The sequence below is a fragment of the Alligator mississippiensis genome, chromosome 1 (assembly GCF_030867095.1).
Source record: "Alligator mississippiensis isolate rAllMis1 chromosome 1, rAllMis1, whole genome shotgun sequence".
NCBI lineage: Eukaryota > Metazoa > Chordata > Crocodylia > Alligatoridae > Alligator > Alligator mississippiensis.
The window spans coordinates 270,374,263-270,399,099 of record NC_081824.1 but is presented as its reverse complement, the minus strand read 5'-3'; the positions used below and the strand labels follow the sequence as shown (position 1 = coordinate 270,399,099).

Here is a 24,837-nt window from a genome sequence, read left to right as displayed (position 1 = left end):
AAACCCATTGCTGCTGGGCAGGCATGGGGCACCTCACCAGGGTGGCACAGGGCTGACAACAGCAACAAGCTTCATTGCCCTGCTTTGCCCTTCCATACTGGATCCCACCCACTGGGCTGAAGAGGCCCCAGGGCAGGGAGCCCAAATCCACAGCTGGCAGCCCACTCCCACCCCACCCACAGATCTGGGGGGCATGTGCTCCCTTGCCCCCTCTGGGAGTGCATGCAGTGGTGGGGAGCTGGCCCCACCCCCTTGCATAAGCCACCCGCAGCCCTATCCTGCTTCCTGTCTGGGCCCTACAGTCTTGAATTCCAGCCTGGGGCCCCAAGCCCCATGCACCACCCCATCTGGGCAGTGACAGCAACCCCAGCCCTGCCCAAGCTTCTCTCTCTGTCCCTATGGGGGCCTCAATCCCTCCTTGCCCCCCTCCAGACTTACCTGTGGGAGATACTTTCCAGGCTGCCTGGCAGCCATGTGCATGCGTGAACATGTACATGCACATGATTCCCCCTGCCTGACCCCGCTTCTCCCACTCTCTCCAGCCCCTTGCAAGCTGGAACTCTGCCAGCTTGCAGACAGGTCTTTGCAAAAGTGGAAAATCTGCATGTTTCCCTGTTAACATGAAAAATATGCGTTTTTCTCAGTTAATAGGGAAAATCCAGGTTTTTTCCATTTTTCAGTAGGAAATGGAAAACCCAGATCCCTGATGATGTACTGCACAGTTAATTTATACCATTAACTTATAACTTTCAGGCTATTCAGAATATGTTCTGCAACCCAGATGTGGAAGCAGCTGCCAACAGTGTGGTGACCCCAGCCATGAAGGACCTACCATGATGTGGTGGGAGGAGCTGGGGATTGTGTATAAATTCATTGTGCATAAAGGTCATTAGTAGTGTTTGTAAATAAGTATCCAGTATCTCGTGATTTAAATATTAAGCAATTTATTTATTAGTGCCCTCCCTGCTGGAAAGCCCCATTTTGGCTCCTAGGAGAGCCAAGTGCGGCTTACGTTTCTGGGCACCCTAGGATTCCAACAGTTGGACAAGGCACCCTGTGTGCCAGGGTTATGGTCATATGACCTAACTGCCTTTCCATTTTAAAGATGAAAACAACCCTCATTATCCTAGACCAAACAGTGAATCTTCACCATTTCCTGAAGCATCTAACCAGCTATGTACCATTTTCAGAATACATGCTCTAGGTTGACATCTCAATTTAGAACATAGTTAAGTGATTAGATTTTCTTTTGGATCTGTCTCTGAATGTAGTCATAGTTTTCTCTTCACTTGGCTGGATGCCTTTCAAATTTTCACATTATAGGTAAAGAGTCATTTCTAGGTCCTGTTTATTGACCCTTCAAATAGCATTCTAGAAAGATAAAGTATCTTTATGAAGACAAATTCATTATCTTTGAGGACATGCTTGGTATTGTATTTCAATGCTATCTTTCTTTCTAGCAATTCCCTCCTAGGAAAATGATTTTCCATTAATAAACTTTCTACTTTGTACAAGAGTATTTGTGACTGAAGTTTTTTTTTGTCCTGTGAAACTAATTTTTTTATGACATATGTTTGAAAAAGGGGTTGCCTGTATACATATCTTCATTTTACTTATTTTTTCTTTTCTCACATTTTCTGTATTGACATTTGAAAGGCTTGTTGCCAGAATGTAAAAATCTCTATAGAGACCTGTGTTGATTTGATTTTAAATTCTAGGTTTCAAAAAATGAATCAGACATATTTTCTGCTCAAAAATATCCATGGTTTGTATTAAACTCAGATAACCATGCAAAACCTTGTATATTTATCTATTCTTTCTCAGCATTGTGACAAAACTAGAAATAAATTCTCATGTGAAGAGTTTTCAGACTCCCCATCCACTTTTCCAAAGAAGAAGCCCTACCATGCCTGACTTTAATACTACTGCTATTAATATTGTTTAATGAATTAGACTTCTAGACCATAAGCTGCTTATCCACCTTATCATACTGAAAAATAAAATGTGAGGCAATGGTGAAAGAACAGATGAAATACATGCAGACTATATTTCATTATGAGCTGCTCACATGTTTGTTATCCCATACCCACTTGGTACTGCCATTTGCATGTAGATTTTAAAGGTGGACTTCTCAGTAATGTGTGTATAAACCATCCTGCTGGTGCATATAGTTCAAATAATCATACATACATTCACTAGATTTCAATTTCTACTACTTTCCCTTTCTTTTTAAACACATTTGTGCCATAACTATTAGGTGGAGGGATAAACCAATATCAAAGCATAAAATTAAAAACAATGAGAACAAAACCACCAAATACCAAATGTTCAAGGAAATGTTCAGCAAAAATGGCTGCTCTGTGAGAAAAATAGCCTTGGAACAACCAAGTTTAAATCACTCCCAGGAGAATATTTCCTGGGAGAGTGAATATCGATAAACATTTTCTTCTGAGAGAAGCCATAGCACAGTTCTCCAGCATCCCAGGGTGCTTTGTTTCCTTGCACCCTGTGGGAATGACACCACCTCTGATCCAGTCAGGGCTGCTGAGTATACTGCTGCCATTTTGTCTCCAGGCAGACCAAGGAAGCCTGAAGATCATGCTGAGATGTGTGCACAAAGCGAACATTGCAACCCCTGTGCTCTTCAGGGGCTTAGCATTCAAATGTATGTTCAAGTGTCCCTGGGTAAGTCTTTTTACCAGGAGAACAAACAAAGGAGAACTCTCCCAGATCACTGGAATATGTATTAAATGTAAAACTACCTTGTCTTCTTCTTGTCTTCAGACTAATACAGCTAACTGCCTCTCTCAGCTAATGGATGGCACCATGTTTAGCTGAATGAAATAGACTGCAGTTGTTCTACACAAAAAATTTTGTTTGGGTACACTCGGGTATCTTCTTTCTGACCAGATGCAAGCAAATTAATATCATACCTAGGGGAATCTCCTGATACCTAAATGACTAATGTACTCCATTCTACATACCATGCCACTTATTTTGACAAGCTGTACTTCACTGTCTGCAAAACTGAGGAACCAATTTACCAGTGTTGTATGTAGCAAACAGGCACAGTTCAAGACTAGGATTATAGAGCTAGCAAGCAGAATACAGAACCATGTGAATATAGTCACTTACCAGGAAGAGATATCTGCATCCAGCCATGAAACCTATCACAAACAGCTTCACTCCTTAAGAAGGAAGCAAAGATTTCCAAACTTGCATGCTCCAGTGGGACAAGGACAACAGACATGTTTTTCCTTCATAGTTTCATAGTAGTTAGATCCTAGGTCCAGCTCCCCTTCACTTGGGCAGGAAAGACTGCTGGGATCAGATGACCCAGCAAGATGGGTGTGAAGATACTTTTTGAAGATTGCTAGGTGGTTGACTGTACCACTTCAAGGATGAGCCTGTTCCAAACCCTCAGCACTCAACTTGTAAATAAGTTTTCCCCTGTGTCTAGCCTGAAGCGATCCTCAATCAGCTTGTGCCCATTATTTCTTGTCCCCCTCTGGGGGGCCTTGGTGAACAGATGTCCTCCCAGGCCCTGATCTATGCCCCTTGATATACTTACAGGCTACCAGCAAGTCCCCTCTGAGTCTTCTCTTCTCCAGGCTGAGCAGTCCCAAGTCTTCCAACCTCTACTCATATAACCTTATCTCTAATCATGCTCATGGCCCTCCTTTGGACTCTCTTGAGATTCTCCACATCCTTCCCGAATTGCGGTGCCCAGAACTGGATGCAGAACTCCAGCTGCAGTCTCACCAAGGCCAAGTAGAGAGGTAGATGCATGAGGTAGAGAGGTAGATGCATGCCAGTGTTTGATTAGCTCTGCCAGCTATGGCATCACATTGGTGGCTCATGTTCATTTTGTGGCCTATCACGACACCCAGGTCTCATTCAAATGTTGTGCTAGCAAGTGTAGCACTGCTGATCCTGTAAATGTGTTGTAGATTATTTCTCCCCAGATGGAGCACTTTACATTTCTCTGTGTTAAATGATATCTGATTGAGGTCTGCCCACATCGCAAGCCTGTCCAGGTCATCCTGTTTTGCCAGCCTGTCTTCAAGTGTTACCACATTCCCCCAGAGTTCAGTGTCATCTCCCATAGTTTGGTAGTTGTTACCTAAAACCCCTGGAGTGAACACCTAAGACTTATCATTAGTGATTGACAACCCGCATTGGAAAAGGATGACTGTCTCAAAGTAGTCATTGGAGATAAACCAGTCTTGGCTTACAGGCAGCCCCTACAATCTCAAATGGCATCTCTCAAGCAGTGGGCTGCCTAACTCGCAGTGTCACTGAGGCACCAGGCCTTGCAATAGACCCAAATGTTTTATGTGCCTCAACATCAGTATGGACCTCATAATCACTGGACCAAATAAAATGGATTATAACATCCAAGGTTCACTCACATCCAACTCCACCAATTTCATATATGTCATCACCTGCTTATAGTGTCCCTCTGCTGTGCACAGTGGGCAGAATGGGCAATCCCCACATGACAGAATGAATGAGCACTGCTCTGACATCAGCTGCAGAAAGACATGCTAGCCTGTGGCAGAATACTTTAACCTCCTTGGACACTCCATTTGCTAACCTGTAGGTGGCTGTTCTCAGACAGCAACTTTTAAAAACCAATTGGAACAGGAAATTGCAGAACAAGAAGTCATCCATAGACTGGTTTGTGTTAAGTATGGATTCTTACCTGGGTTAGCTTTGGTGACTCCTTTGTTTTGATGGGTTTACTGATTGTTTGCCTCTCTCAGAACTGCCCTCCTCCCTCCTTCTCTCTTCCCCACCCTGTTCCTTTGTCTTTTGTATTCTAATTTCTGTTCTTCATATATGCTGCTTTCTGAATCCTTTCATAGCTTCTGATGAAGTGAGCTTTAGTTCACAAAAACATGCATGTATGCGCTCTCTCGCTCTCTCTCTCTTCCTCTCTCTCTAACTACTTTTGTTAGTATATAAGGTGCAAATCTACCCTGCCTCCTACTTAACTTCAGACTAAAACAGCTAACTATGTCTCCCATGTATGTAGCTAAAATTATTTCTGCTTAAAAAGTGTATTTTCCTACTTTTATGGCTTTTTCTATTCCAGAGAGGATATTCTGTTCCTTAATATAAGAAAAGAATCATCAGTACTTTAAGATATTTCAATTTTGATTTTAAAACGAATGAGTCCAACTCTGCATTTCCACAAGTCACTCTGAAGAGAAATAGGTTCTGAGTCCTCATGTTCTTAATATATAGTAAGATGTTTTGGCAGAGAAACTTGCCAGATATTCCAATGGTGTAAATTTGCATAGTCAGTGAACACACACTAATTTACATCACTTGAAATTCTCACCAAATGTTTGCCAAACATTAGTGTCTGAGCATTTAATATGATGTGTTTTTATAAGTAAGATAACTCAATACTTTTTCACTCCAATAGATTACTGTTATTTTCACATATATGCTTTTTATTTTTATTTTTTTAATATGTGCTGGCTTCTGAAGAGAATTTGTTGGTAGTTAGATTTGCATATATTTTTTTTCTTTCCATCTTAGGTATTTCCATAGCTCTTGTTACCATAGTACTTGAATGTCTCATTAGACATTTATTCTCACAATACCCCTTGAAGTGGTGAAGGACTGTTATCCCTTTTTTACAGAGAGAGAACTTTTGGACAAAGAGACTAACGCCCAGATTTCAAAGGCATTAGAAGGCCTAACTTCTGGTAACGTCTACTGTTACTAAGCACTTAAATTCCTTTGAGAAACTGGATCTTAGAGACTTGGCAAGTTCATAGAGCAAGTATATAGTGAAGCAGAAAATTGAGGTTAACTCTCTTTTGCTAAAGGCTATCACCCTAACCAATGGATCGTCCTTTCATTTATGTCCATAAAAAGATCAGCTCTGTTGGTGGTCAGCATACTGGGGAATACATATTTCTTTTTAATGTGTTTTTTTAGTTTTGCACCTTGAATTGGGATTTTCTGATTTCCTCTTAGCTGTCCCTTTTAATAATTTAGAATAAAAAAATAAAAATAGATTCATTTTTCTACGGCATTTTTCATTAGTATTTATGGGACTATATCATGATCTATGATATGGAAGTAGTATAAAACAAGCTATATAAGAATGTGTGTGAAATTCACATTAAATTACTACCAATAGCATTTCTTGTGTATACTTTTCATACTGTTTTTCATTTGAAATTTATATTTCTCCTATTTATCTGTATGGCTTAATTATACTCAGTATATGTGTGTGTTATTTCCACTAACCTTTTTAGGGCCTTTAATTTCAGTACCACTACTGAAATTAAAGGCCCTAAAAAGGATAGTGCTGCAATAGTGCAATAGATAGGTGCTGCAATAGTCTCATAAACTCAGATATTTTCTACAGGTGGATGTATTCCTGGAGTAAATATTAGTTGTGATGGCATACATTTTTATTTTATTTTCATTTTGAAAACAATTTTTAGTGGAAGAATCATTCACCAAGAACCCTGGGAAAGTTGTTTTGTATTGTGGGGGCAGGGGTTGAGGGGTTGTTTTCTTTTTCATATAGGGGACTAGATTTGTTTTGTTTAAGACAATTAGGAATGGCCACTCAACCCAGTCAAAGGCCTTATTTGCCCTGAGTAATATTAAGGCAAGTTCCTATTCCTCCCCCCTCCCCCCCACAACAAATGGGTGCAGTTCATTCTAATCCCTAGACTGTTAAAGGATATCCAGGTAGTAGCCATATTGTTCTAGAGGAACAAGCAATTCTGACTTATGATAAAGGTGATATCTTTTATTAGACCAACTATATTTTTTCCAAAAAAAAATAAATTTTTTATTGTGTTTGTGTCCAAAAGCTTGCAATTAAATAATTTATTTTTTGCAAACATCTAGTTGGTCTAATAAAAGATATTACCTTTACCATGAGTCCTGGTTACTTTAGACTGTTAGATGGTTGTTTTGCAGAAAACAAGCTGAGAATTAATGCAACAATTGGTTAGATGCAGTCTCTAATCTTGTTGCCAATATTTTAGCATGAATTATAATTTCTATTTAGAAATGAAATTAGATCACAAGACCGGCACATATGTCTGCATCTCTTTGCTTAATGTGCTATCATAATGAGTAGTATGTAGCAGAGTATCCTTCAGGACTAAACTTCCTTTGTACTTTTGTGGGTAGACTACACACAGAAAAGGATTTATTGCAATGAAAGAAATTAAAGCACACATTAACAGCATAGTAATCTAATACTGAACTTTTGCAGAGTTTTAAACTATTTATAGCCCTCTAAACTTCAGCTAAAGATAGAATTTTATCAAACATTAATTGCACCTTCATATAGTAAAGTATTTTCTTTAAATTACACTTTATCTTTGTTAAAAGTTATTTTTGTAGGTAATAAAATTGTTAAGAAACAAAATGAGGTGAATCAACTGATGTTCAGAGACTTGAGCAGGTAGGAAAAGAGTCAATTCTAATTCTAAATTCACTTAAGTGCCTAGTAGGTAAGAAAGTATCTGACTGTAGATGTTTCTTTAATTTGAATTAACAGTTTGATGACACAGTGACTTACATACTACAATGAATCCTAACATGTTTTTGAAGTAAAATATTTTTTTTTACCATATTACAAATGTGGAAATTAAAACAAAGACAGGTTATATGGTTAAGCTGTACAAAATAAAATACTGAGAAAGGAAAAAAAAAAAAGATGGTATTGTGATTTAAGAGCATGACTAAGACATTAATTTATATCAGCATTGCTATAGTTTTTTTTCTATGTAACCTTGTAGTAATCATATAATTTCTCTCTGTCTTATGCTATACATAAAATACAATATCCACGAACTCATTGAAGCACTTTTAAAATTTGTTCTCATTTTTGCCATTCTGTATTCTATCCAACCTTCAGCAAGTACTGAAATAAGATGAGAAGACTTGGAACTACTTACTATACAATTTTCTCAATTTTTATAGTACAGAATGACTGTTTAACCTGAAGAATTCTCCAAGTTAAATAATCATTGATTTGCACTTGTTCAGTGAAAAGCATAAAGAAGTTAAGAGTTAGTAATATGAGATAGGAATATGGATCAAGTTTCCTAAAACCCAAATGTAAGTAATTCCAGAGGACTACAGATTTCCTAGACTTTCCCTGAGCCAGCAACTTATACTAAATTTCCTTTGTTAACTACAAGAGCAATAAAATAATATGCAGCTAGAACAGTGGTTCTCAACCTTTTTAGACTTGAGGCACCCCTGGTGAGACTTGAGTCACTCCTTAGAAAATGCCAGGTTAAAGTTTTCACTCTTTTTTTTACTACAGAAAAATAAGGGAGAAGTTTTTTCTATTGCAAAGAAATCAGAAAGACCACAGCTATAGAGTTCTACTTGAAATCTCTGAGTTTATCTTGTGAACAGTATTTGGAAACCGACTTGTGCTAACATTGCATGGCACTGCACAGCAGTCTTGAACAGATATCAAGGTGCTCCAGAGTGCTGTGGCATGCTGGTCGAGAATCAGATGTCTGGAAGAAGTCTGCAGTAGAATTAGTGTCTTTTTAACAAGTGTCAGTTGTATTTAAGCAACAATGAAGTTACTGACCAAAAATATGCAAGTTTGTTTTGCTACAGTATTGTTCGCTCATATTTGATATTTTGAAGACCACTCAAATTACAAATGTGTGTGATATAGCTAATATATTAATTTAGAATTATTTGACATTTTAAGACAGATGTCTTGCTAATGCACACCTTGGTTAATAAATTAAAACAGTAGAAAGCCAATACATCACAAGTTAACTTATTTAAACTAGTTAAATCATAGGCCTCAAATATAATTATAATTTGAGTATGAACATGAGTGATTGTGTTTCTTGTGAGATCACGTATATATCAGCACTACTTTATATTTTCACAACTTTATATTTTATTAATAATTTATTATAATGTTGATAATACTTGTTATTGATAGGAATTAGTCATAATTCTTTATTATTTACACACATTAGAAATCATTATTGATAAAATTTGCAGATGACAAAGATTGGGTGAATGGTAAGTAATGATGAAAACAGGTCACTGACACAGGATGATCTGGATTTCTTGGTAACTTGGGACAGGATATTACATAAATTTTAGCCTTGCCAAATCTATAGTCATATATTTAGGAGCAAAGAATTTACGCTCCTATTTCCATGATGAGGAATTTCACATTTGGAAGGAGCTACTCTGAAAAGAACTGTGAATCATGGTAGACATTCAGCTGAACATGAGCTTCAAGTCTGACCCTATGACCAATAGGGCTAGTGTTGTCTTTGAGTCATATTGATGGGAATATCAATTAGGTGCCTGTCAAATGTGCTGATAAAGGCACAATGGGATCTGATGCTCAGTCCCCACAATTGTTCTTCCTGCCATTCCACATGCGCATAGTAGGAGGCATGAGTGTGGGATCAAACATCAGATTCCATCACACCTTATTGGCAGTGCAGGGCACATCAGAGGATAGGGTAAGGATCCAGGATGACCTTGACAGACTGATTCTATGGGCTGAATAGAGTCAGATGAGGTTCAACAGGGAAAAGTGCCAGGTCCTTTATCTGGGTAGGAAGAATCTTCACCATAACCATAAGATAGGTGGTAGCCCACTGGCTGGCACAGTATCTGAATGGGACTTGGGGGTCACAATCAGACAGAAGCTGAATATGAGCCAACAGTGCTAGGAAGTCACCAACAGGGCATCTGGTGTACATCAGCCAATGTGTTGCCAGCAGATCCAGGGAGGTGCTTCTCCCTCTCTACTCAGCACTGGTGAGGCCATAGCTGGAGTACTGTGCCCAGTTTTGGGCACCGCACTTCAAGAAGGATGCGGATAAGCTCAAGAGGGTGCAGAGAAGGTCCACCCACATGATTATGGGCCTGAAGGATAGGCATTATGAGAAGAGACTCTGGGAAATAGTCTTGTTCAGTCTGAGTAAGAGGAGGCTGAGAGGTCACTTCATAGCTGCCTACAAGTATGTCAAGGGTGGGGAGAGCACCAAGATCTGGGGGAGCAACTCTTCAGGGAAGGCCCTCTTTGGGGAGGACAAGAACCAATGGGTACAAACTAATACAGGGAAGATGTAGGCTGGACATAAGGAAGAACTTCTCTGTAAAGGAAACTAGAACCTGGAACCCATTCCTGGCAGAGGTGCTGCAGTCGCCACCCTTGAAAGTGTTCAAGAGGAGGCTGGATAAGTACCTCATTGAGCTAGTTTATGCTCATTAACCTCCTGCGTATGGCAGAGGACCAGACTTAATGATCTTACAGGTCCCTTCCATTCCATTGATTCACTGTACTGCATTTCATGATTTTATAACTTCCAGCCTTCTGTAGGAAGGTTGGTAAAAGCTAGTATTCTTCTACTTTCTGTCAACTCATATTCTGTAAGTGTTCCTTACCTGAATGGGCAGCTAGTAATATTTAACAGCTGGTCATCATTCCTATTCTAGGAGGGGTGTGATAGAACCTTTTAGTCATTTGGTGATTTTGGTAACTTCCATGGGTCAGTAGATTTATAAGTACAACTTTATAACATCAACAAGAATGTTACTAAAGCTTGTTCATAGACAGATTCTGCAAATCATTACAATAAGGTTTTGACCAGTTGGTGCACAACAGTTCTTTATTGACGTGTTTTCTTTTCTATAATGTAAATAACAAAATTTGACTGAACTCCTCTAGAACTATCTGCTGGATTTAATGGTAGGCAAGTAGTTCCAATTTCCATACAGGTTTTTAAATGGCTATAGCTACTTAGCCACAATTCATATATGGCTTTTATGTTTGGAAAGCTGCCTGTGCTTCAGTAGAAGAAATAACAGACTGTGCATGTTTTCTGGAGTTTTAAAACTCTAAACCATCAGAATAATATTAAGGTTCATTGGCCCACCAGATTTTGCAAGGGATAATTGAGAAAAAGGTCAAATCTTTTCATCTTTTTCTTTCTTCTTTACAATTTTTAACTCATCATTTTTTAGAGTATGGATTCCAAGAAGCTGGGTTTGATGAATGAATTGTCAGATTTTTTGGGTATCATGAAAATGTTGGGATTTATTGTCTAGTATGGTTAACTTAGCTGCAGTATTTCCAATATTTCCAGTATTTGCTTCTCAAATGACCCACGGTATAAGAAGTCTTTATCTTATTTAGGCAGTAATAAAAAGACCTAAAAAAATACTGGTTTTCATCCAATATTATTTCCTTAAATTTGGATATTGATGGTCTCAAACAAGACGTAGGTATGTTTTTAGTGGATTTAAAGCTACTTTGGAAATATTTTATTTCATTTGGAGAGATTAGCTTTCTTATAATAGTTACCAATCTGTTATTTTGTTCAACATATATCAACAAATCAATGCAGTAATAAATGTGTGTTTAAGAACACATAGTTATCTTTAGAAAAGGAACAGTATATCCAGCAGTAGCACAGCTAAGGGTGGTCCAGCCAGAAGCCTACCTGGGCACTTCTGCACTCTGGGATATATAGCTATTGACATGGGTGGCAACCAGGCCAACCATGCAGTAGCTGCTATTTTTGCACCCTCCCCCTGACCTGCCTAGTGCAGGGGGACTGGACCTGATGATCTACAAGGTCCCTTCCTAACAATCTATGACCTCAGCACCTAGGGATGGTGCCTGACAACTGTCCCTTAGGTATGCTGCTGGGGTGAGTGGTGCACCAGCCCCAGGTGCCAGCTAAGGTGGGGCACCAAAATAATGGCCCACAGAGTGTCTGTGCCACCACATTAGCAGCCAGGTGTGGGGACAGTCTGCTGCTGTAGCAGTAGCAGCAAAAGCTGGGGATAGGAAGACTGTCTTGTGGCAGTAACACCAGAGCAGGTAAGACTGACTGTCCCTGCACTCTGACACTCAGCACACCTCTCCAGTTCAATGTCACCCCTCCCACCCACACTGTCTGGCAAAATTTTACCCAGGGCATAACTTACTTGTTATGCCTCTGGTATCCAGCAGCATTACCCATAAATTGGGGGCTAGTTTGGCACAAGTGCTAAGATGCATGGTTGACAGCCCAGAAGTTGCAAGATTGAGGTCATAGCACAAGTGTTCATAGCACGGCCATGTCAGATTCCAACAAATCCATGAATTAGTAAATGTATTCTGCTAATTGGATGTATTCTGTTAAATACCTAGTCACAAGGATACAGAAAAGGAAAGGAACTCATAAATGTATTTGTTCTGAATTAGGATGTGAGCAGGTACACTTGAAGGTATGAGAAAATAGTCGGTCTGTTTTTCACTTTTATTGAATTTACTGACAGAATTACTGGTTTTGTTGATGCTTTTTGTTATATGCTACTTGTACACACAGATGAAGACCATAGTGTATTAGACATTGGACAAAACTTAGTGTGGATTCTAATTTGGCAACACAATGAAATCAAACAGTAGTTTGTGTGTAAATTGCTCACATTTCTCCTTTACATACATACATATTTTTCTTAGTTCTTAATCGTATCTTGCCCCATTTATTGGATGTATCCCCAACTCCTTCTTTACTAAGAACAGATGTATGATGAGTGCCTCTAAAATGTGTAATTTCTCCTAAAGTATTATGACAGATCTGTGGTATAATATTTGGTATAATCACTGGCATATTGTAATTTATGATAATTTATTTACTGTTATTGTATGTCCTAGTCCTAAACTTCTCCGCTCACTCTGTTTAGGATTGTAAGGAAATTTTCCATTTTGGTCCTTATAACACACTGGCTCATGCAAACATCTGGAAAGTATTTTTGCATATGCTTTATCATATGTCATATATCTGGAAGGGGGGGTTTTATACGAAGTATATAGTTAAAGGGGATGTAAAAACACACACTATTTCAAAAAATTATATACAAATTTGATATGGAAAACTTATATGAGTCATATAGTATCTATAGATGGATATTGTTAATCTTTTTCTACAGTCAGAGAAAAAGAATAGTCTAGAAAAAAATTGCAGTGTTGTGGGTGATTTTGTCCACCAGCTTTGGATTTTTTTCTAAGAACAACGGTAGCACGAATTGATACCTCCTCTTTTGAAGAATTAGAACCTGAACATGCACAAGGATGGCCTTGTTACTGTAGTCCTTTTTTCTACTTAACTACTATTAGTCTGTCCTGAAGTATCATTGTTACACAAATTGCCTTTTGCTCAAATCATGAGCGAGACCTTATGAGGGGGGATAAGGAAAGTGCCGCGTTTATTGATTACAAAGAACAAAAACATATAAAGACTTCACAAAAACAAACACAAAGACAAACACACTCATTATTCACACAGACAAACACACTGATACACACACTTTATGGAGTTGTTATAGTTACCAGCTTGCTTGTTCAATGTTGGCACTGGGTGGCCAGCTCAGGCTCATTGAGGGTGATGGGAGTGGGGGTGAACAGATGTGTCTGTGCTCCCTGATGTTGCAGAGTGTGAATTCCCCACTCTGCATTGTTGGATCCCACTGTTATAGGGAGTTCAAATCTTTGTCTGAAGTCAAGGTACTTTTCCATCCCCATATCATCATTCTTTTCATTATCTCAACTCGAAGTTGCTCCTGTCATAGAAGTCAGTCTTCCAGCCTTGAAAGTTGTTTAGGCTAAATTGCAGGACGTGCAGAATTCCTCCTTTATCCTGTTGCTTAGCCTGTATCCTCTGTGCCTGGTCACAGACTGGTTCTTCAGCCATCCATCTAACAGTTCATTGTGAGGTAACTTCATTTTCATCACCTTAACAAACCTCCTCCTGCTTACGCAGGGCCAATAAACATTCCATAAACTCTGCATTCTCTCACTCAGTCATACTACTAAATTCATACCTTGATTACATATATAAATGATTACACATAATATATATATATATATATATATATATATACACTAACCATATTACTATCAATATAATGCTGTTATTACTTGATTTAAACATAACCTATTCTAATACCAAGCCATTTAAGCTAACATGTTTTGGCCTTGCATAACATATTGCTAAAACTTCATTTAATCACACACTACATCGTGGGTTACATTAAGTAGTTGAAGAATAAAACAAACTAGGAACCTTTCAAAACACCTCCACAACTTTTTCAGTCAGCATCTTTCACATTTTTAAATTATATATTTCCATTTATATCTTTAGAATAAAGTGCAATACTGCTTAACATGATAAAATAGATCTCTCACTCACAGCGGAATTCATGAAGAAACTATATAAAACCAGAGTTATCTTTATTAATATGGATAGGAATATTTTTTTAAATGTTATTAATAAGTAGGAAATATTATAATCTGAGCAAAATAGTTCATCAATCAAGAATCAAGTATGGAGAATATCTGAAATGAAAACATAATTGCACATATAAAATATATTACCTCTCTTCCTTATTTTAAGGGTTTTTTTATATAGATATCATCACTGTTATAAAAGTAGCACTATTCTGCAGCTACTTATTAAAAGATTCTTATAATAAAGAAGTATATGTTGATTGGCAGTCTTGGAGTGTGTGTCTTGCCGAGTTTCAAGGACTGTAGTCTACTTCCTAAATGGTAATAAGCATCGTTTAAAAAATAACACCTAGTCTTTAAATTAACCTGTCTATGTCTCTGATATGCAAATGTGTTTTACACGTACATTTCCTTTCAATTTTAATTGTATTTGTGTTTAGTTAGTATATATAACATCAAATACATAGTGTAGAGTCTGTGGAAAGTTAATTTAATAAATTATGTTCCACAAATTTAATGTATTTTCTTTTTACCCCTTCCATAGGTAGCCAAGGGCAGTTTCCACTGACGCAGAATGTTACAGTTGTTGAAGGAGGAACGGCCAATTTGACTTGCAGGGTTGATCAAAATGATAACACTTCCCTCCAGTGGTCAAATCCAGCTCAACAGACTCTCTATTTTGATGACAAGAAAGGTAAATAAGTTTGATAAATACTTTTGATTTTTTTGTATAAATAATAAATATCCTAAAATAAGATTGCTCATTTCATTCCCTAACTACTTGCATTTAGCATGTTAAATATTAAAGATTTCAGTTTCCTAGGCAGGCACTCAAAAGATTACCTAGATTGTAGTTTTTTTATTAAATATACTGTACATTTAATGTTTCTAAATAGTTTCCCTCTTTCACTCCCTCCCTCCCTCCTTTCCTCACAATGATAGAAGTTTTTGGAAATGGATACCTTCTTTTCTCATAAAATTATGCATTGTCCATTCTAAGTGTTTAGCAGAACATAATATTTTTCACGTTTACTGCTAGTTGATCTGGGCAACCTTGTTGAGAAAGATATTGTTTGGGAGTGAAAGGGACAGACGTAGCCTATAATCCACTTACTTGCCTACTGTAGTTGTTAGGAAGCAGATCATATTTCACTCCAGTTTATTAGAATTTTTGTTTGTTTTAAGCTATTAGTGTGCAGTTACCATAATATGGTTATTCACCCCAACAATTAATCAGCAGTTAATTCACTTGTATTTTCTGGCTTGGCTTTTCTAATTACATGATGCATGGATTTTTTAGTTAATCTGGACAGTTAAGAAAACAGAAATAATGCCTATACTTTTTAGTAAGACAAATGCTGCTAATCTAACAGCTGAAACATCTAAGATTTATGTCTCTTTCTAACCTGAGAAGAGCCAAGAAAGGTATTTTAACCAATAAAATATTGATACAAGAATGACTTAAGTTTATATTTTAACTACCTGGGCTAAACTTCATAAAATCTCAATTTGGTTTTAGAATTGCCAAGGTCTTTGTACTGATTTAATCTTAATAGAGTTCATCTGTGGTCCTATAGCCAGAACCCCAATGTTCCATACTCAGTATATTCAGCAGATCCGATTACTCAGGTGCTCAAAGTTAAGCACTACGTAAGTGCTTTGCTGGATGATGGCAAAAGTCCTTAGTGCCTTGCATGACCGAACCTTAAAGAAGCAGGTGTCATGCAGATCTGTGAATGTAATTGAAGTAGATTCTAAAAGCTGTTGTTTTATACCTGCAGAAACTGCAATCAAAATATTTTCACATTGAATAACTTTCATTGCTGCTAATATAATAGCCCATCCAAATCTATTTAAGATGCTGAAGTGGCTCCTTTTTCCTTTGCCTAATTTTTTGTAAAGTGTAATCATTTCATTTGCAATTTCTTTTGAGTCTCAAGTATGCTATAAGTGAATGATACCTAATGAAGGGTTTGTGGTATGTTATCATGCCTGTCTAAAGCCTAGTTCCACAACTTTCACCCAGATGGTTATGCCTTGTGTGCATTAGTCATCACAATGATTTTTCCTTAAGGCTCAAATAACTAAGACAGAAGGGATTGGGGATCTCTAACAGATAAAGCACATAATATTTGTCAAAAAATCAAGCTGTGTTATAAATAAATGATCTTATAAAATAATTAGAAAATAAATTCTAATACTTAAAAATAGGAAAATTCAAGTATGTGTTTGCCTGAATAGGAATTACCTTTCGTATATGAGTTATATATATATAGCCAGTTTACTAACAATTGTTAAATGTGTGATACATCTTATTGTATAACCTGAAGCAAAAGAAGCTGAATGAAATATTGCATAGTAAGTTCTTGTAGTCATTTTATATTCTTCATGGGAGGTCAAAGTAAAAACTTAAAGGGCCCCGGTCTTTATTGAACATTAGGCTATCTGAAGGCTTTGAAGATTAGAAGAGGAAAATTTGCAGATGGCTTACTATGTGTCTGCTACACAACAAAATTACTAAATTGATCTAGAAATGCGTTTGTATCATGCAGAGTCTATTTTATTTTATTTTATATTATTTCATTTTATTTTAATATCTGTAAGGCTTACAACCTGTTCATGTGATTTTTTTTCACTGTAGATTACTGTACTGGAGGGAATGAGCTATACAAAAAAAGTCAAAATGCTATACAAAAAGCATTGCCATCCTCTGTCTACTAAATCCAGTAGTGAATTTCCACCTTTGACCAGCATGTATGTTTGTGAGTGTGCATGTGTTCCCTTCCATGCTGAAAGGGAAGAGACCTCCCCATATTCTTACTTTAGTTTCCAGTATTGTTACCCCAAGGCAGGGTAGAAATCCTTTAGTTCTAAAAACTTAGCAATGCCCCTAAGAAAATGCAGTATGTTGAGCTTGAGCCCAGCGTTGAAGAAGCAATCGTTAAGCCCTCTTCTATATACAGGCACTTCATTTGGATGCTGCTCAGTGGGCACATATGAATATGCCCCTATGGCACTATTGTTACTGTGCTATCATTTAGTACGTCCTTTACTGTGCCATCATTTAGTGGTACCAAACACTTGAAGCCAAGAGAGCAACTTACAAATGCCCAAGACAGAATTTCTGAAAGAGTTTCATCTATGGAGAAATTTCATCCTGTACTAGAACTCTAAAAGACCACAAATTCTATATTCTGAAATAAAGTGAAAAAAACAGATACCTTTGACTTAACTTTGCTTCAGTAAATTATTCCTAACAGGCATATGGCAATTGAGCACATATAATTATAAACTAGTTAAGCTATTACTTTAATAGGTTGGGAAGGATGGGGAGGGAGGAGACAGAGAGAGATTTCTTTTGATATTTGGGAGGCATTTTGGTTAGTACAATAATGGACACTAGATAAATATCAAATTGAAGTCATGTATGGGCAACACAAGAGAATGAACCAACACTATCAACTTCTAAGGGAATATGTGGCCAGAATATATTATTCATGGACAAGGAGAGGTGAAATTCCTTTTCTGTGAGATTGCTTTTTTAAAGGTCATGAGGTTTTGCTCCTTTCTCAGGTTCTTACTACAAGGTGGTAGGACAAAGAGACTCAGAAATTGCCTCTCTCTTTTGAAGGCAGTTTGTGAAGAAAGTAGAAAAGCAGTTAGATCTTCAGTACATGTGAAGATGTGTTTAGTTTTGACACAGATCTTTTCTTAGTACATTTACCTATTAAAGCTAGATTTCTCTGGCTAAATCTCTGTTTCTGAATAGATTTCTACTACCCACAAATAAAGGAAACCTTAGAAATCTGAATTAGATTCTTGACTAGGTCTTCTGTCAGTGATTTCTTTGTTCTTGGGTAAGTGACTTAACACTTCTTTCTCTATTTGAAAAATGGGGCAAATACAATACAACCTCCCTCACATAAGTTTGGTAAGATTTGAGTATTTCATGTTGGTTAAGTTCTACAAGAATCTCAGATGGAAAGTGCTATAAAATGCAAATTAGTATTAGTTTATCTTATTACTAATGATTGTGGTTCCAAAGGATAAAACAACACTGAAGATAATAGTTACATATGTCTTTTAATTTTCAGGATAAGAATGACAGTGTAATCCACCAATTTTTCGTACAGTAAAACCTATAATGTTAACAGGCGTGTAGGTTGTAGCCATGTTGGTCTAAGGACATAGGCAGACAAGCTTCTTTGAGTAAATCTGATATATTTTATTAGACCAACTTAAATAGTTGGAAAACAATTATTAAGCAAGCTTTTGGGTTCAAAAACCCTTCATCAGGCTAAGGAAGCATCTGCAGTTGGTGTGTGCTCTTCCTGGATGGAATGAAAAGTAAAGAAGCCAGAGGCTGGTCTGGTATGCATACAAGACAGGTAGTCAGTGAAAATGTAGATTGAGGAGTCAATGGGCCTATGAACTCCACTTCCTCAACCTCCTGGATACTAAAAATCATGGACTAAATATAGATATTGGATTTATGACACATTATAACCTGCCTGACATCTGACTCCTCAGGTATCTCTCCACTATTCATCCCCTTTCTCTCTTCCACCACCCTCCACCCCCAGCCTCTCTCTCACCCAGTGACTCCTCAATCTACATTTTCACTGACTGCCTACCTTGTATGCATACCATACTCTGGCTTCTTTACTTTTCAGTCCATCCAGAAAGAGCACACACCAACTGCTGAAACTTCCTTAGCCTGACCAAGGGTTTTTGAACCCAAAAGCTTGCTTAATAATTGTTTTCCAACTATTTAAGTTGGTCTACTAAATAATATTAATATGTACTTAAGTATTTTTACTATACTTCTTCTCTGTAATTACCTATATATTTTGTTGAAACTCACAGAGGTTTTGCACTTGTAAAGCAAAAATGTTTGAAACTACAATAATGATTAAATATTTATGAATAAAACCAGAATGATAGGAGTGATATTTTAACTCAAGAGATTGGTTCTATAGTACAGAACTGAAATATATAGCCTGCAAGTAAATATGTTTTTGTATTAGCAAAAAAATCTGTTTATTACATCTGAATACCACATTTGGGTTTTTGTTTTCAGAATCCCATGATATTAATTAGTTAACCCAATATTTGGGGCCAGAGAGGAGCTAGGAAGACCTCATGAGCATTTTCCTTCCTTTCTGCCCTCATAGGACATTTATACACATACCTGTTCTCAGATGCGCTGGAGATCTGTCACTTTGGAGCAGACTTGATTAATCGAGTCTCTTCCACACAAGAGTGAATGCACACCACGCTTGCAGTTCTATAAGCAGCAAAATGCACATCGGTATGGAGAAAATGGTGGTGGTGCACTTTTGAACTAAATGACCTCCGCTGTCATTTTCTTTGTGCTGATGTGCATTTTGCTGTGTATACAATTACAAGCAATGTAGCTCTGGGCACTTTTCAAAGTGCTCCAGTGCTTGCATGTGTGTAAGTGCCCATACTGTCTAGCTAAAATTCTAGGCCAGAAAGTTAGGTCACCTTTCAGGTCTGACTATGACTGTAAGTCATCTTTAATCATAACTTTCCCTGTTTACAATAGCTGCTGAGGCTTGTTTAAAATTGTCTTAATTAAAATGTGTTATCTAACATATATATAACCTAGGCTACACTTACAGACAGAACATAAGGAGAAGAAGAGTCCAGTAACAGTGCTCACTACTGTTCATGCTCTTCCAATTCTCTCTGACCTTGTCTTCATGAAGAAAAATGTGTGGTTTTAGTATGCTAAAGTTCAAATGAAGGCAAGCTGTGTTAATGTATTAACTGGATTAGGTAAATCATTAACTCCCCTCTAAGGTTGCTAGCCTAGCTAACCTGTTTAAACTATAGCTTGTCTTGACTTCATTAGTATTTAAACATATGCTGACTAAAAATGTGTTAAAATGCACCACTTTTTCTGGCATAGGTGTCTCTCTGAAGTCATCAAGTCTTTTAAGCGGAGTGAGGTAGGCATTCATCTACATACACAATAGTTGGAATAGAATCTGACTCAGTAGGAGTGTCTACACATTCATTAGTGCGCTTCAGGAAATGCACATTAAATCTAGTAGCTCCATTGTGCGTTACTCAAAAAGTGTACATTTGCCTATTTTAATGCATATTAGCTAAAGAGCATGGGCATATCTACACATGTGCTTTAATGTGCATTCATTTATTTTAATGTGCATTAACGCATTTCTTTAAAAATGTGCTGTTTAGTTAATGTGTATTAAAATAAGCTAATGTGCATTAAGCATCACTTAAAAACTGCGCTCCATTGGGTTTTTTGTGATGCTTTAATGCACATTAAAATAGGCTAATGCACCTTAAAGCACACATGTAGATGCATCCAGTATCTCTTCAATCACCTTTCCTCCAAACTTGCTAGAAAAAACCCACAAAATAAAAATATTACTGTTCTCATTCTATCTTAATTTGAAGTGAGACTAAAAGTGACAGAAGCTAACAGAGAATTATTTCACCCTGAAACACTTGGGTAACGTTTCATTGGCCAAAGAGCCATACAGAATAATTGTGGGTATCTAAGTATGTGGTAAAAAAGTCTTTGCTGTAAAAGACTAAGAGCATCTCTTCCAGGAAAATATGAATTCAAAACTCACGATAACCATGTTGAAATTCTTAGGCAATAGATGCAAATTGCATGCTGCACATGAACTGAGGTTTTCCTTACACAATTTTCAATTAAAATGAATAATTACCATAGAAACCTCTGTATCACTTTATGCACACAAGTATCTATAATTACATAGCTGCCTTTCTAAAAAGCACAACACGCAACAATGCAGAACTGGCAGAAATGTGATTTTAAATGAATATAGTTTGGGTTTTTTTTAATTTGTTTTCCACTGATGGTATTTCTTAGTGTGTGAAAGATGAGCAATAAACAAATGCAGAGGCATAAGAAAAGTGATGTATCCTGGAAAGATGAAGATGTGTGATAAAAAGAAGAGAGACCCTTTCATTCAACTTGTTTTATCAGCTTCCTTTTTATATCCTGTATATTTCACATTCTCTTCTTCTTGGTGGAAATGTGGATATTGATACAGAGGGGTAGTGCTTCATGGAATGCAAGTGATTCCCACATATACTGTACAACTAAAAGATGGCTTGTTGCTTCCAAGGTTGTTTTCTCTTGTGAGCATACATATGTACAATCAGACTATGAAAAGGAAGAGATTGTTATCTGGTTAGTATACTTCAGTGTTTTACTCACAATCACGCACAAAAAAACCACTGTGGGAAATACCTGCTCTTTACTCTGACAAGGATTTGGCATGTCTGATTATGATAAAATGCATGCTTCTGTTGACACTGATCATAATTAGTTTGCCATGAACTGACATGCCAAATCTTTGACAAGAGCTATGTCTCATGCTAATCATCACTGGGTACATCCTTTCTTGTGCCTTCATTACTTTCATGTCTTACTAAAACATTAGTGAATAAATTCCAATGTCAGGATTATTCATCCCTATGAGGAAGAGGATGTTCTTCTATTGACCTTTGTTTATCTTGCATGAAATAATGCTTGGCATGTATATCACAACCTATCATCCCCAGAGCTTTCCAAGACAGTATTGTGTTAACTGTGCTATGGAAGGTATGAAAGGCCACTGCACTTCCAAAAGCTATCAGGAGTGTTCTGCCTTTGGAGAAAATAGTGGGCTCACTGTTTTATGTCTATAACCCAAATATGATGTCTTTGACATAGATAGCACAACAATCTGTCCCATCAAAACATCCCTTCCCCACTTTTTCATGTGCTGCTGTGGACAGACATATACCCACAAACTCTTGAATTTGGGGAGGACAAGGTACGGGGTTGCAGTTGCTGTCTGAGCAGGAGCAAGAAGGATAATCCATAGATGTTGGCTTGGAAGAAATCATTATATGCTCCAAATGTTTTAAGCTTACCTCTATTGTATTAAGGTATAGGTGGAACTCTGTTGCAAAAGGTAGGTATTTTGACCAGGGTTAGCATTCCAGTGCCCTGTTTTCTGTGCTAGATCCCATTCCATTTCAGTTACCTACATTTTCTCATTATCCTATTTTGTTGAAGCCTGGAAGTTAAGTAGCAGTTGGGCCAGCATGGCAGCTTTTGCTATTTTTGTGCCTCACCCAGGCCAGGTACAAACATTACACTTTTATCAGCCTAAGTGTTTGGAAACTGGTCTAAACATATAACAAAACAGAAGTGCACATAGCTTGGCTTAAAAATAGTGGAACCTGGTTTTAGACAGACTGGATCAATGTGCACTGAAACTTAATCAATTTAGGTAAGGCTGGTGCATCTAACTTCAGTACCAGTTCCCATATTGATTCAAGTTAGGTTACTGTCTTCTGGCATCCCTGGCTCCTTTGCACCCTCCCTTCCAACCCCCCCCCCCCCCCACTAGCCTCCCCTCACAGGGAGGTGCTCTAACACTCACCCCATGCTAGGCTGCTCTGGTCAAGTGCCTAGAGGTCCCCACTCCTGATCTGTCACAGAGCCAAGTCAGCACAGACCCTTTCCACAGCCCAGCCTCACCTCCTAAATGGAGGTTAGATAGGCATCTAGCTGGGGTCATCTAGACCCAGCACTCTTTCCTGCCTATGCAGGGGGTTGGACTTGATGATCTACTGAGGTCCCTTCTGACCCTAGAATCTATGAATCTATGAATCCTGCCTCCAGCCAGCTGTTTTCCCATGCATCCACATCCCCAGGCTGTGCCCCCCACACCCCATCATGAAGCACCTGATGATGTACAGACAGACCTGACACAGAGTCCAAGAACCTCCCCCTACACAGCCCCATGGAGCCCAGCTGGGCTACTGGGCGTGGGTGAGAATGCCTCCTCCCACTGCCACATCATCTGTCAGCCACAGGCCCCTCTATCAGTGAAACAGTGAAAGAAATGCAGACAAAAGTGAAATGGTAAAAAATAAAAAACAGGAGATGCTAATTTCTCTATGAGGGTAGGTGGGTGGCACTAATTTTATAGCAGTGTTGTAGAAGTGTGTTCGCTTTTTTGTCGGGGAGAAAAGTTTAAGGATATTAATTTAGTTTGGAGCAGTATGCTGGAAGAGTGGACCTGATGTGGAAGAAAGGGGTTGATTTTTATGTTTTAACTAAATTTCCGGTGGAGATGATGTTAAACAAATAGGCAAAAACCAATTCCAAGACAATATAGGTGTTATTGTTAAATAGAACAAAACAAGCACACAAATACAAAAGACGACTGGAGTTTCATTTTAATATGATTTTAATAGGCATGTTAATTAGGCTAATTGTTATGCTTTAGACCCATAATTTAGTGTGAAATCTAAAGGCAAAAAGTACATAAACTGCAAACAAAACAATATTTGCAAAGAAGTGGCTATATAGCAGTGCAGGGCCTGCATTTGGACTTTGTGGTCTATGGAAGGCTATTTTTAATAATGCTGGCTTATTTTTGTGAGGTCCCACCCAATGTAAACACATTTAGCATACAAGCAGATTTGACAGTCTCTGGAATATATTTAAGTGCCCTGTGTTTCAAACAGGATTTTTATCATGCACTCTTCAGCAGAATTTTAATTTACTCATTTTAGCTTTTTTTATATAGTTTCAGGATAGTTTCCCCATGTCATAGTCCTCTGATTAGTTAGAATTTTCTATATAGATCTGTTGGTTTCCCAGTGAATACAGTTTCATATTAACAGCCATCTGTTAACATGAACTATCTGGTCAGTTTTCATCCTGCATCTGTATACTTGGTATGGCACAGTCACTTTAAAACTGGTGATTTCCGTTATCTTATTTTTTGTGTGCGCCCAAATTTAACAAAGCGTTAAAGGGCCCAGAGTCCTCAGAGGAAGGTTCTTCAAACACATTCTCTAACAAAAATCTTTTTATATACCCTTAAGCATCTCTTGTTGGCCTCCCTCATCCAAAAGTATTGAAAAGCAGATAATTTGTCTTCCATGTTTCTAAAAAGGTAACCTGAGTAAACAAGAACAGGTTGCTTCAACGTTTCTTGGGAAACCTTTTTTTGTTGTTGTTGCTGTAAATGTTATTTTAAGATATGTAACAATAAATTAGTAGGTGTATTTTCATTGTAATAAATTAGTAGAATTACTCCCACTTACACCATTTATTCTTTCATCACGTCCTGGTGAGAAGTACTTATAAATATTAAGGGAGCAAATGAGCGTTTTGTAGCAATGGTAGAGAGGTGTAGGAGTTTACATTATTTTGTGCTCAAGTGTGGGTGTTTGCACAAATTAAGTCCCCTAGCTCTGCAGCTAGCTAAACTGAGAATGAAGTTGATGAATTGACATAGCATGATATGAAGCTTTGGCTGTAGAGAATCTGTTAACAATCATGTGGCATTTCTTCATGCAGCTTCATTAGATTTGCACTATTGTTTTCATTTTTTCCTCTTTGGAACTTTTACATAACTATAAAAACATAACTTATGTCCATTGTAATTGTATTACGGGTGGGTTTTTGAAGAGGTGAGGGGTGGAATTTCACATTCCAGGTTATATGCAATAGGCAGTGGTTTTGATATTACACT

The 24,837-nt window shown here is 37.7% G+C and overlaps 1 protein-coding gene across 4 annotated transcripts in view; it reads left to right on the top strand.

Annotated features, from left to right (window-relative positions):
• CADM2 (cell adhesion molecule 2) overlaps positions 1-24,837 on the top strand; it is a 1,138,796-nt gene that overhangs the window by 837,721 nt on the left and 276,238 nt on the right. For all 4 annotated transcript variants that reach the window (XM_059720619.1, XM_059720621.1, XM_059720618.1 and 1 more), the window contains exon 2: positions 14,814-14,963. In XM_059720619.1, the coding sequence (XP_059576602.1) occupies positions 14,814-14,963 (150 nt within the window). The remainder of the gene's footprint in view (positions 1-14,813; positions 14,964-24,837) is intronic.